This window comes from Narcine bancroftii, chromosome 10 (assembly GCF_036971445.1).
Source record: "Narcine bancroftii isolate sNarBan1 chromosome 10, sNarBan1.hap1, whole genome shotgun sequence".
NCBI classification, from domain to species: domain Eukaryota; kingdom Metazoa; phylum Chordata; class Chondrichthyes; order Torpediniformes; family Narcinidae; genus Narcine; species Narcine bancroftii.
This window is the reverse complement of record NC_091478.1, coordinates 29,023,920-29,038,280: the sequence shown is the minus strand read 5'-3', so window position 1 is coordinate 29,038,280 and position 14,361 is coordinate 29,023,920. Positions and strand designations below refer to the sequence as shown.

The 14,361-nt window shown below is 44.9% G+C and overlaps 1 protein-coding gene across 1 annotated transcript in view; it reads right to left on the bottom strand.

Annotated features, from left to right (window-relative positions):
- The window catches only part of pdcd11 (programmed cell death 11), a 52,499-nt gene that overhangs the window by 31,010 nt on the left and 7,128 nt on the right, over nucleotides 1–14,361 (bottom strand). Inside the window, exons 4-12 of the mRNA XM_069899390.1 lie at nucleotides 14,158–14,322; nucleotides 13,154–13,315; nucleotides 12,252–12,375; nucleotides 11,727–11,908; nucleotides 6,149–6,256; nucleotides 4,965–5,171; nucleotides 4,229–4,353; nucleotides 2,500–2,560; nucleotides 984–1,130 (exon numbers count right to left, since the gene is read on the bottom strand). Of these exons, the coding sequence (XP_069755491.1) occupies nucleotides 984–1,130; nucleotides 2,500–2,560; nucleotides 4,229–4,353; nucleotides 4,965–5,171; nucleotides 6,149–6,256; nucleotides 11,727–11,908; nucleotides 12,252–12,375; nucleotides 13,154–13,315; nucleotides 14,158–14,322 (1,281 nt within the window). The remainder of the gene's footprint in view (nucleotides 1–983; nucleotides 1,131–2,499; nucleotides 2,561–4,228; nucleotides 4,354–4,964; nucleotides 5,172–6,148; nucleotides 6,257–11,726; nucleotides 11,909–12,251; nucleotides 12,376–13,153; nucleotides 13,316–14,157; nucleotides 14,323–14,361) is intronic.

Here is a 14,361-nt window from a genome sequence, read left to right as displayed (position 1 = left end):
GAAAAGGCTGTGACTATTTAACTTATCTGTGCCCCTCATGATTTAATACATTTCTACAAGGTCACCCCCTCAGCTTTCTATGGTGCAGGGAGGCAAGTTCTAGCATTTCCTTCGAATTCAAGCTCCCTGTATATGTACATATTGCCCAAATACCTGACCATTGAGCAAAGAACTAGGAAGAGTGAACTCTAGGAAGAGTGAACCCCTCCCGCCCCCCCCCCCCCCCCACATACAGCTGATCAACTAGACAATCTCACGGACTATGATCCCCACGTCCTTAATGCTGTCTAGCAGCAAGACAAACACTTTCTGCACCACCTCTGCGGTTTCCTCTCCCCAGCCCAGCTCTTCCCCTTGCCAAAACTGCAATAGATCAAAGTTCCCTTTATTGTCGATCAAGGTTCAAAGTTTCTTTTAATGTAATAATATGTAAAGAAAATGTAAAGTTTACATAATATACTTTAACTTTTGCTGTAAGGCAGATAAAGAGTTGCCGTTAGTGTTGTCCAGTGTCTCTTACGGTATGATAGAAAGAGAAGCAAAGGAGAGTCCCTTCAGAGTCACGGAGTGTCCGTGGATTCTCCTCCAGCTCCCGCAGCCTCTGCAGCTGCACAGACTCCTGTTCGATCCACTGGCTGCCCGAGCTCCAGATCTAAACCTCTGACATGATCAGGAAGCCTTCAGCACCTGAGGGCCTTTGGGAGCTCTTTTTGCTCTCAGCACCCTCTCGAATCCTGACTCCGATATCCGGTTCCCATGAGCCAGTCTTCAGCAGCCTATGTGGGTCCCCCGACTATAAGTCATCAACAGCCCAGTTTGTGTGGGTCCTTCAGCTGCTGAGCCTCTCACTGGTCTGCTGGTCTGGTGATTTTCCCTGAAGGGTGGTCTTTTCTGCTTCTCCTTCTCAATGTGGTGGGGATGGGGGGAGGTTGTTGAACACTTCACACACCTGCACATCCTCCCTCACTTTGCACCAGACTTACCCTGCACATAATTTTGTCTCCCACATTGTAAATCTTCTCTGGATGCTCCAGTGGGAAATCTGCTAGATGCATCAGAGGCACGAGTCCCCGGATGTAGTCTGTCACCTTTACAAGTATCCCAAATTTCTCCAGACAAGTAATTCTACCCTGAAAAGCAACAAAGCATAAAGGCCATGTTATAAAATCTGCCAGAAAAGGGCTAGTTTGACTTCAGAGTGCCCATTTGGCGTGACCCAGGGTAGCTTCCAACAAAATGCACAGACATTTCAAAGGTTGTCTACTCAATGGCCCTTAGAATCCACACGATCTCTAAATGTACACATCTGGGCCACAATTACTGTCCAAGGATCAAAGGGTAAATGGGTGACACTTGTGCATTTGTGGAACACAACTGGTCACAGAGGTAAATCAGGGGTGACTGCAAATATCAGGGAAAGGAACCCTTGTGTATTTTATTTTGTTGACTAATCTTAAGCTTTTTTTAAAAATGTGTAGCTCAGTAACAGGCACTTCCAGCTCACAAGCCTCCCAAATATCCCAATTAACCTACAATTCCAGTACATTTAGAAGGGTGGGATGAAACCGAAGACCCCAGGGAAAACCCACGCAGGCTCAAAGGGAACGTACAAACTTCTTACAGACACCGGTGTATTCAGTCGCTGCCGCTGTAATTTCTTTGGCTTGGCTTCGCGGACGAAGATTTATGGAGGGGGTAAAAAGTCCACGTCAGCTGCAGGCTCGTTTGTGGCTGACAAGTCCGATGCGGGACAGGCAGACACGATTGCAGCGGTTGCAAGGGAAAATTTGTTGGTTGGGGTTGGGTGTTGGGTTTTTCCTCCTTTGCCTTTTGTCAGTGAGGTGGGCTCTGCGGTCTTCTTCAAAGGAGGTTGCTGCCCGCCAAACTGTGAGGCGCCAAGATGCACGGTTTGAGGCGTTATCAGCCCACTGGCGGTGGTCAATGTGGCAGGCACCAAGAGATTTCTTTAGGCAGTCCTTGTACCTTTTCTTTGGTGCACCTCTGTCACGGTGGCCAGTGGAGAGCTCGCCATATAACACTAAGCTGACGGTACCACTCCTTAATCCCCATTTTGGGCATCCTAAAGACAAGCATCGTCTGGGAATCATTCAGGGAACCTAGCTGTTCAGTGAAGGTCAGTGCGGAGGAGAGAGTTTGGGGGAAAGAGTCACGTCAGCCATATTTCAGAGTTTCTGGCTGGTGGGTAATGATATGAATTGGCAGCAGGCTGGCTGGAACTTGGTGTTCAGGGATGCTGGACAAGAACAAGATCAGACTGGTCCGCTGGGTTGGTTGTGTGAAAGCAGCAAGAAAAACATGGAGGAAGTGCCTGGCACAGCACGCCAAATGGCATACTCAAACCACAGGCAGGGATTGATGTCCATCACAGATGGGAGCAGCAGGAAAGAGAGACCAGCTTATCGGAAGCTTGGGATGAAATAAGAATGATGTGGAATATCCTGGGCTGACTGGTTAGGAACTCTCCTAGCATGCACTTACCTCAATCAGCTGTCCTGGGAGGAGATCTTGGTACCTCAAAATTGGGGCTTCAATAATTTTCCTGAAATTGGAAGTGCAAAATAAATTAGCTTTGTGTATCCAGTGGCTCAAACATTGCAAAAAGCTTTGAACTCAATCTCCACTTGAGCATCACATCAAAACACTAATGCATTTCCCTCAATTTAGAATAGCACATCACTGCAGAGAGCAGAGGACCAGTGCTCACACACTCTGATCTGTGCTGACTCTGCCCTGGGAGCATTCTGGTGGCAGAGTACAGCAAGTTTCACAGTCCAATTTGTTGGAGGACTTTCTTTTATCTCTCTATCTGTGCCTTAAATACTGTTATGAGGCAGCCTCTACTTGCTCCTTGGGCAGAGAATGCCACTAGATTCACCACTGACTGCGAGAAGCAGCTCCTCCACATCTCTCTCTTTAATCTATTCCCCCAAATCTTGAGGCTATGTCCCCAGTTCTCATCTCACCTACCGGTGGAAACAACCTCCCTGCTTCTATCTTTATCTATTTCTTTCATAATTTTGTATGACCCTACAAGATTCCGCTTTCATCCTCAGAAATGCCAGCAGATGAAGTCCAAGGCAACTCAATCTCTCCAAATCATAACCCATTCAATTCTAGAGTCAACCTGGTGAACCTCCTCTGCATCACCTGTAAAGCCAGTACATCCTTTCTCCAGTAAGGAAACCAGAACTGCATTCAGTACTCTAGGTGCGGACTCACCAGTGCCCTGTACTCTTGCAGCAGAACCTTCCTGCTCTTAAATTCAATCCCTCCAGCAATGAAGGACAACATTCCATTAGTCTTCTTGATTGCCTGCTGCACCTGCAATTCATGTGCAAGCACTCTCATTTCTCTCTGCACAATTGCATACTAAAATCCATCTGCCAATTGGAGGATCAACCCAATATTTCATCAGGGTTCTCTCGAATTGGATGGCATTAACATGGACTTCTCCAGTTTTAGTTAGGCTGCTCCCCTCTCTCTCTCTCTCTCCCTATCCCTTTGTCTCCTTTCCTCCAGCTCCCCATTCCCCTCTCCATTCAGAGAACTACCACTCCCCCTAAAACTTCTCTTATGCCCTCCTAACAATATCCACACATGACCTCTTGCCTCCTCCTTCTTCCCTCTCCCCACTTTCCACCTTTTTATTCAGACACCTTCCTGCTGTTAGCTCATTCCTTGAAGGGGTCAGGCCCAAAACGTTGGTTATATCCCTTTGCCTCCTATGGAGGCTGGGTGACATGCTGAACTTTTCCAGCACTTCTGTGTACTGCCCTGCAATGCAGCAACTGCAGACGTTCCAACCCTGTACATCCTCACCTTTTCCAGAAGTCTTTGGTGTGGCACATTGTCAATTACCTTGTATACCACATCCGCCTGTGGTAATTATTTCTGAATCCATGCTGCATCTGCCTGATGAAACCATTTCAATGCAGAAGTCTTGGTTAATGCTTCGAGCATTTCCCCGACTATGACATTAAGCAAACTGGCCTGCCTTTTGTCTACCTGCTTTGTTAAACAGTGGAGTTACATGCTGTTCTCTGCTCTGGGAATGTGTGTAGAGGGAGTTTTACTTTGTCTAACCCATGCTATTCGTGCTTTCTCTCCTACACATATGGTAACACATTATATCCCACCATGGAGACACTCAGACTGGAGCATTTTAACACCTGACAGATTGCACACAGAAACAGAATGGGTCATTCACCTTCTCAGTGTCACCAGGGCCATCTGCTCCATGGGTGAATGGTCAATCACCCTGCACTGGTGCTTGGTGCCCTCCCTGAACACACTGGCCATGGAAGTCATCTTTGTGTCAGATAGGTGAAACGCCTAGGATGATGAGAACCATGTTAGCTGATGATTGTCAAAGAGCATTCACCTATTGAATACAGCCCCAAACAGCAGCTCCATTACAACTTCTCCAATGAGAAAACAAAACCACTGGCAGAGAGGGTCTGCAGTGTCCAGTGGAGCTCTCCTCACTGGGAACCACTGGCAGAGAGGGCCTGCAGTGTCCTGTAGAGCTCTCTGTACTGGGAACCACAGGTTTTCAGTGTCTGATGATGCTCCCCACACTGGAATCAATGGCAGAGTGGGCCTGCAGTGTTCAGTAGAGCTCTCAGCACTGGTAACCACTGGAAAAGTGGGCCTGCAGTGTCCGATGGAACTCTCAGCACTGGAAACCACTGGCTAAATGGGCCTGCAGTATCCAGTTGGAGCTCTCGGCACTGGGAATTACTGGCAGAGTGGATCTACAATGTCTGGGGTAGGTCTCCGCATTGTGAACCGGTGGCAGAGTGGATCTGAAGCATCTATTGGAGCTCTTAGCACTGGGAACCACAGGAAGAGTGAATTTGGTGTCCAGTGGAGTTCTCCGCACTGGGCTCTACTGACAGTGTGGCGCAGCCCCATGTGCTGAAGGATGAGGGGGAGTTACTCACACGGGAGTAGGCAAACGAGCCGTCCTGCAGTTGGAAGGTGACACCAGCGCCCTTGTGGTAGCACAGCACCGTGCACTGGTCGAGAACCTCACCAATGGGCGGCCTGCTAGGCTGTCGCACCACCATACCCGGCTTCAGGAAGACTGGTCGCAGCGTCAGATGCACAGTCTTTGAATCAGGCTGCACATACAGCACGCAGGCCTTCACCTGGAAGGGAAGCAGAGTTTGCAGCTTACTGCTGAGAGAAAAAAAACACAGACACTCAGAAAGATCAAGCGCAGAGGCCAGCTCGGATTCAGAGGCTGCAGAGTCTCCCAGCAACATACATCACTGTAGCCTCTCAACACACCAGCATGGGGTTCACACCACAACCAGCTTCTGCCGTGACTTGCTGAACAAATTCTTCTGACATTCGGTCCGTCAAGTCTATGGCAGCTCACAAAGCAAGCTCTTTCCCTCACTAATTTTCCCATTTTCCCCAAAGGTTCTCTTAACCCCAAGATAAACAGGTGCTTGGCAAGTCTCGGACAAGAGGGCACAACTTCAGGATTGAAGGGTGCCTGCTGAGAACAGAGATGCAGAGGAATTTCTTCAGTCAGAGGGTGGTGAATCTATGGAATTTGTTGCCACAGGCATTGAGTATATTTAATGCAGAGATTGATAGGATCTTTATTAGCCTGAGCATCAAAGGTTATGGGGAGAAGGCCGGGCAGTGGGGCTGAGTGGGAAAATGGATCAGCTCATGGCAAAGCAGACTCGATGGGCTAAATGGCCTATTTCTGCTCCCAAGTCTTATGGTATAATAGAGTCCTTAAACGCAAGGTGACATCTTCTACAATCCTGCTGTCCACTGCACCCATCATTGCCTTCAACATGATCTGCCTTTGGAACATTGCTTCCTGACAGAGCAAAGTTCCTTAGTAGTGTTGAAACAGCATGTGACCATGATTTCCTTGAACCAGCTTCTCATAGTCCTTGGGTGTCAGAGAGGAAGACCCCAGATTTCCCTGTTGAAATTACCCGTTTGTTGGAATGCTGGTGGGCTGGGAAGTGGTTTCCAGACAAATTTAAATGATACGTGGCACCAGTAGATTATTTAGTTAGCTATCTTCCAAATGTATTGAGGACTCACCTCTAGTTCCTTCTGTGTTGTGCTGAGATGTACAAAGTTTCCATAGACTCACCTTTTGGCCTGTGTGGTAGGTTCCAACTTTGTGTAGATCTCGGTGACTGAAGTCCACGGTGCCCAGGAGGCCTGAGAGGAAATGCAGAACCAGACCACGGGGATTTACCTGGAAGAACATCACCAGCCATTTCTAGTCAGGAAGAAACTGTCTGCACAAATCTATAACAAGTTGGTGTAGCTGTGGGATATCCAGAAAACTACTCCAGGACAGAGAGGGGCAGGATTGCAAGTGAGACATCGAGGGATATGCTCAAAGTTCAAATAAAGAACATAAATGGACTGTTCTGAACCGCAATTTAGTCTGACAAATCCTCTCAGACGTGGAACCCACTCCAATAACTTAACATCGGTAATATCAAGATTAATCTTAAGATTGCTGACACTGGGTGTTAAGCATCTACAATAGCTGCTTTCAGGTGCAATGGGGGATTCTCGGAGCAGGATATTATACCTACAGGAGAAGGGTTAGGTAGGTAAACCTCCTGGCCGGGTTCTCCACTTTCAGGTGGCCACCCAACAGCGGTATAGGAGTACAATAGGCTGCTTTACAGTCAGGTATTGTGGCCACCTGAAAGTGGCTAATAACTGCATCCCCCACACGTTCGTCACTGCCTCCACAGATTTTCGGAAAGCAAGCTCACTGGATTACCACATTGCTCAAAAGCAAATCTCAAATGATTCTCATAAAACAAAGAGAAATGAAAGAGATCTAACACTTGGTGCACACTGCCACTCCAACACAAGGGAGGTGGAAGTGGAGGGGGAAAAGAGGTCAACAATTCAGCCATGGCCTGGAACAGTCATTCCTCCCAAACCATATAACATCCAACTCACCACCTGGTTTCCTGCTAAGGCTGATGTGCCATTCGATAAACCCAGTCTCCCTGCTCTATACCCGCCTCCACTTCTGCAAATTTATCTATCCACCCTTTAAACATGTAAATCAGTTCAACATCAGGGGCATGGAACTAGGCCGAGTGTGTGCTGACATTTACACTAATCCCTCAATTCCCCCACATCTCATCAACTCCCCACCACATTTTACTCTTCACTAGACAATTAGAGGAGTCACATGAAGGAGTAGTGGCCGATAGGAGAATACCAGCCCTCTCCAGAAAAGAAGAAAAAAGTGAAGAAAAAGCAAAGCCCCAGCCAGATACACAAAACACAACAAATAAAAGATAAAGGTGTGGAGAAAATGGCACCTAAGAAAGAAAAACCAAAAACAAAGGGGAAAAAAAGGAAAGACGCCGGAAGAAAAAGGTGAAGGCCTTACCTGCACGAAAAAGCAGGGTCCCGCCGTGGAAAGAGGAGCCTGCTCCCCGAGGTTAGTGGAGACCCTGCAGGGTCGCGACCCACCGACCGCGGGACTGCAAAAATGGCTCACTGAGCCAAACAGAGGTGCACAACTGCACATGCATGACAAGGAGAACACCAACGGGGGTGGGGGGGGCGACCAGCTGTGGAGTGAACCTCCACAGCACGAACAGCTGAGAGATGCCCGACAGCAGGGCTCCCAGCTGGAAGATTAAGAAAGCAATGGGAAAGGGAGGGGTGAGAAAGAAAAAAGGAAGCAAGAGACACAACAGATAACCAGCCCAGAAGAAGAGGACCAACATCAAGACACCATGGAAAAAAAAATACCCAACAAACTGAGACAAGCAGCTCAACAAGAAAGTCAGAAGTGACACAGATACAAGGAAGAGAAATAGAAGACACAAACCCAAGACAAGACACAGAAGAAGGAGAACACCAAGCTCTGCACAGAGAAATAGGAGGTAAAATGAATGGACAGTACATAAATAAAAAAATTTTTTTCAAGAACAAATGAAAGCATTAAAAGAATGGTTGACAGTAGAATTTAGTGAAATGAAAAGTACAGAAGAAAAAGTGAGTAGAATAGAGCTGGTCATAACAGATGTAGGGAAAGGATTAGAAAATGTGGAAGAACGTGTAATGGCGGTAGAAATGGAAGTGAACGACTTAAAAAGAATATTGGAAGAAAGTGACAAAAAAGTTAAAGAAACACAGGAGTTGTTAGCTCAGAAGATGGATATAATGGAAAACTATAGTAGGCGAAACAATATAAAGATAATGGGCCTTAAGGAAGACGAAGAAGGCAAAGATATGAAAGAATTTATAAAAGAATGGATCCCAAAAGTCCTGGGAATGCCAGAAATGCAGGAAGGAATGGAAATAGAAAGGGCACACAGAACATTAGCCCTGAAACCACAGTCACAACAAAAACCAAGATCCGTTTTAGTAAAATTCCTGAGATACACGACAAGAGAAAATATATTGGAGAAGGCAATTAATAGAATTAGAGAAGATAAAAAACCACTGGAATACAAAAGGTCAATAAACATTTTTCTACCCACACAAGTTTTGAGCTCCTAAAGAAGAGGAAGGAGTTTAACGCAGCAAAATCGATTCTATGGAAAAAAGGCAATAAATTTATGTTAAGATATCCAGCGGTGCTTAAAATAGTTATCCCGGGGGAGCAAAACAGACTGTTTTCGGATCTGGAGAAAGCACGAGAATTTGCAGAACGCCTGCAAGACAGAAAGAGAGATGAAGAGATGTAACGAGAACAAACAACGACGACAAACTATATATAAAGATGTAAAAATAATGCACAAGTAAGAACTAAAGGAGGGAAGAAAAGGGAAGTAAGGGAGAAGGGGGGAAAAAGTGGTTTAAAAAAAGAAAAATAAAAAGAGAAGAAAAGAGGGGGAGCTTTGTTGTAATGTCTTTTCTGGAGGGGGTTGGGTGGGAGAGAATAACAGTCACTGCGAAATCAGTTGACACTTGCAAACGGGTTCACAGTCCGAATGGAGAGGGGAGTTGTGGTTGCCCAGCAAGGGACAAGGGGCGACTCAGAGAGGGGGGGACGGGACACTTGGGATTAAGGGAATTTTAGATGTGGGAGTGGTTGAAGTATTTTATGTTTTAGAAGTGTCATACAGTGCGTTCATAAAAAGAAAACTGAGAAATTAAAATGGGGAAAAGGGGAAAGGTGGTGGTGAGGAAGCGGAAATGAGATGTAAACAGAGTATGAGATGGCCATGTTGAACTATATGACTATAAATATTAACGGAATACATAACCAAATCAAAAGGAAGAGGCTATTAAATTTACTGAAAAAAATATATAAATATAGCATTCAAGCAGGAAACGCATCCAACTGAAGTGGAACATAATAAATTAAGGAGAGACTGGGTAGGGCACGTAACGGCAGCATCATATAATTCAAAAGACAGAGGTGTAGCTATATTAATCAATAAAAATGTACCAATCAAAATAGAGGAGGAAATCTCCCAACTCACCTTGAGATATGTAATGATAAAATGTCAGATATATTCAGAACTCTGGAATTTGGTCAATATATATGCACCTAATGAAGAGGATCAAAAATTTATGCAAGATATATTTTTGAAGATTGTAGATACGCAGGGGAATAGATTGATAGGAGGGGACTTTAAGTTTAATTTGGATTCAAAGATGGATAAAACTGGACAAGAGACTAGCAGAAAGAACAAAGTAGCCAAATTTATGGTTAAATCAATGCAGGAAATGCAATTTTTGGAGATATGGAGGAGACAACACTCAAAGGGGAAGGAATATTATTAGAGTAGACATAAAACATACTCAAGAATTGACCTGTTCCTGTTGTCAGCCCATATCCAAGGGAGGTTAGGAAAATGGAATATAAAGCTAGATTGTTATCTGATCACTAACCCCTGTTATTAGCAATAGAACTGGAGGACATCCCACCAAGAACATATAGATGGAGATTAAACTCCATGCTACTTAAAAGACAGGAATTTAGAGAATTTATTGAGCGCCAAATTAAAATGTACTTTGAAATAAATACGGAATCAGTGAAAGACAAATTTATATTATGGGATGCAATGAAAGCCTTCATCAGAAGGCAGATAATAAGTTAGGTAACCAAGATGAAAAAGGACTACAATCGGGAAATAGAACAGCTGGAAAGGGAAATAGTAAGTACAGAAAAAGAACTTGCAACAAGGGAAGATACAACAAAAAGAAGAGAATTGGAGGACAAAATTAAAATACGAAACACTACAAACGTATAAGGTGGAGAAGAATAATTTGAAAATAAAGCAGAAGTATTATGAGCTAGGAGAAAAAAATGCACAAAATACTAGCTTGGCAGCTTAAAACAGAACAAGCTAAAAGAACGGTATTGGCATCAAGGAAAAAGGACAAACAAATTACATATAACCCAACGGAGATCAATGAAAACTTTAAGGAATTCTACGACCAATTATACCGAACTGAGAACGAAAGGAAAGAAGACAAAATAGATGAGTTTCTAGCTAAAATTGAACTACCGAAATTGCAAGAAGAGGAGCAAAACAAATTGATAAAACCATTTGAAATAGAGGAGATACAAGATGTATTAAAAAAGCTACCGAACAATAAAACACCTGGGGAGGATGGACTCCCAATAGAATTCTATAAAACATTTACAGAATTACTAATTCCTCCTCTCCTGGAAGTAATGAACCAGATAGAAGAAACACAAAACTTGCCAGACTCATGTAAAACAGCAATAATTACAGTAATACCAAAGACGGGGAAAGATTCACTAACACCAGCATCGTATATACCAATATCTCTACTTAACTCAGATTATAAGATAATACCAAAACTATTAGCAAACAGATTGGCCGACTGTGTACCAAAAATAGTAAAACTAGATCAAACTGGATTTATTAAGAAAAGATGAACAACGGACAATGTCTAAGTTCATTAACTTAATCCATGTAGTACAAAGAAATAAGATGCCAACAGTGGCTGTTGCTTTAGACGTAGAGAAAGCCTTTAACAGGGTAGAATGGAATTATTTATTCAAAGTATTACAGAGGTTCAACCTACCAGAGAAATATATTAATTGGATTAAAGCATTATATAAGGGTCCAGTGGCAAAGGTGACGGTAAATGGATATATAATCGAACCAATTTAAATTAAGCAGGTCAACTAGGCAGGGATGTCCACTATCTCCCTCACTGTTCGCTTTAGCAATAGAACCAGTGGCAGAACTGATAAGAAGACTAGACAATTTACAACGGCCAATTAACCTGCCAACCTGAGCATCTTTGGGTGTGACAGGAAACCCACATGGTCACACAGAGAACCTGGAGTAGTGGAAAGCAACTCGAACGGCTGACCCACCCGTGAGAAACTCCAAAAACCAATCACCCCTTGGTTTGCCACGATCTCAATGACTGGCACAGCGGATTCGAGCAGCTGCGCTCCACAGAGCCTGGATGATCAGTCAATTCCTTGCATGCACAGCCTCAGCTTTGGTTTCCTCGACATGTAATCAGCATCTACCTGACCATCAGAAGACCTTGCTCAAGACTCCGCTTGTCCTGAGAGGTACCCAGTCTTTGGGGAAGGGAGGATGAGACAAGATGTCAAAATATACCTGATTAACCTACCACCCTGTAGGTGGAAGGGAACTGGAGTACCCAGGGAAAACCCACACAGACACAGGAAAAACATACAAAATCCTTACAGACAGTACTGGATTCAAATCAGGTACCTTCTGAACCTCAGCCTTCACCACCAGCCCAGGAAGCAAGTTGGAAAAGCCCCAGTTCTGATCATCCGTAGCCACTGCCATAGCAACATCAGTCGGACGGATCGAAAGCTGGACGAATCGGCCATTGTCCTTCACCAACTCCAGGAGCAAGTTCAGGTACTGACCAACACGGAGAGGGAATCCTAATGAAATAAAATACACAAGGCAACAATAAAGGACGTACCAAATATTTCAAGCACAATTTATTGCCAATGTGAAGTATCATTCATTTCCAAACTAGCTCTCAGCATTTTTCAGGAGTTGAAATATTCCTAAAAGCTGGAAAGCTTTTCAGCAACCATGCAGTGATGGAGGGATTGGCAAAATCTGGTAACTCTTGAGAGGGCACAGTTGACACTTCAATATCTAGATGTTTGTCACAGTGAGCTGGTGCCACAAAATACTTAAATACCACCTTTCAGATCATGGACTGCAGGGTGTGAAGAGCTGGCACATGAACAGATCCCATCTTCGAGGAAGGCCTACCTTGGTTCTTGTTTTTAATGTATTCCTGGGCTTTCTGTTGCGAGAGAAAGGCCTTGGTGACCTTGACTCCGATGTCAACCAGGTACCCGTGGTCCTCCACACTGGACACACAGCCAGAGATCAGCTGAGAGAGGGAAACACAAACTTGTAAAACAGAAGCAGGAAACCTGACAAAGGATGCTGCACACCATTCCCAGCTTTTCTTGAACAACCACTTCAAAATTTATATTTTTCAATTCAAAATTTTAAAATTTAATTAGTTGGACAGCATGATAACAGGCTATTCTGGCCCATGAGCCCATTCTGCTCAAATATACCCAATTAACCTACAACCCTGTATGTGGAAGGAAACTGGAGTACCTGGGGAAAACCCACAGACACAGGAAAAACATTCAAAATCCTTACAGACAGTACCAGATTCAAACCAGGGTCGCTGGTGCTGTAAAAATAGTGTGTACTAACTGCTATGCTAACTATGCCACCCACCTAACTAGTCCTTAGGGATTGCCTCGTCCGTGATTCTCTGGTCCACTCATCCCTTTTGACTGAATGCTCTCTTGGTACCCTATCCCTGTGACCACAAGGAATGCTACACTTCCATTCGATCCTTCATGCATTTCCTGAGCTCAATAAGATTATGGTTGATCGGATTACACTCAACCCCCACCTCGCCATCTACCACAATTACTGTACATTCATTTTCTAGGCAAGTAATATCTCACCACACCTGCTTGCAATCCCCTCGGCGATGAACACACCTTGCCTGCTTGCAATCCCCTCGGCGATGAACACACCTTGCCTGCTTGCAATGCCCTTGGCCATGAACACACCTTGCCTGCTTGCAATGCCCTCGGCGATGAACACACCTTGCCTGCTTGCAATGCCCTTGGCCATGAACTCACCATGCCTGCTCGCAGTGCCCCTGCTGACAGTGCTGCGTTCACCTCCTTGGGGTTAATGGACAGCTTCAAGCTGTGGTGCTTTGTCTGAGTTGTCCCGAGCTGAGAAACGACACACCGCAAGATCATGCCAGGGCTGTACAGATCAGGGAGAGCAGTCAGATCCTGGGAAAGTGTTGGAAAAGTAAAGTGTTCAGATACGCCACAGCAGAAAGCATCGCAGACACGAGGCAAATCCTTGGGGCACCCATATACTCCAAGACAGCTTGTGCAGACGGGAGATGTTGGAGGAACTCAGGTCAGGCACCACCCACGGATAGAAATGATTAGTCAGTGTTTCAGCCTGAGACTGTTATTGAGCTTCGGTAAGAATCAATAAAGGGTACTGACCCAAAATGCTGAATGACCATCTCTCCATGTCCGACCTGTTTGGTCTGTGTTTTCTCAAAGTTTCCAGGAGCCACACTTTGTGGTTGCCAGAAAAAGGCACCTTCATCGACCTACCTTAAACCTGACGCTAAAAGACTTCCTATTTCAATCACATAACTCTTCGCACAAGTTACAAATCTATTACACAACATATTTACATCTCCCCATTCCCAGAGCCAGCCATACCATTCCAGTTACATCACATCAGCAGAGTGAGAACATCCCTTTGAACAGACTGCAGTGAGCAGGGGTTTCACATGGCTTTTAGCCTTCATGGTGGCTGCACCAATCTTTCAGTGTAAAGAGCTGGAGAATTGCACCTACACAAGACCGAAGGGCACACTTTAACAAACACCATTGACCATTGCAGACAGGGCCCTAGATCAGTTTTAGAAGCTGGAGAAGGATTGGTCTTGGCTCAGCACAGATATCCTGGCCCAAACCCTACTAATACTTTTTCAGAATTAACATACGTTGCCGCTTGCTTCGAGCTGAGCGTGTTCTGATGCACCGTATCCAGCTCCCAGGAGGAGAAAACGTGGAAATTTATAAGAGAGGGTATGAGTGATTAGTCTCACCTCTAACAGGTCCTCATTGACTTTCTCACGCAGAGATTTTGTGAGTGCATCACAGATGTTGGTGAGGCTCACGTAACCAGTGAGTCCATGGGGTAATCCAATGGCAAGTTCAAAGTCAGTCACTTCCTTCACACATCCTAACAACAGGGTTCCAACCGTGAGCTTCTGCATGGGGAAGAGAGTGAACAAAAGGCAAAGCAGGTT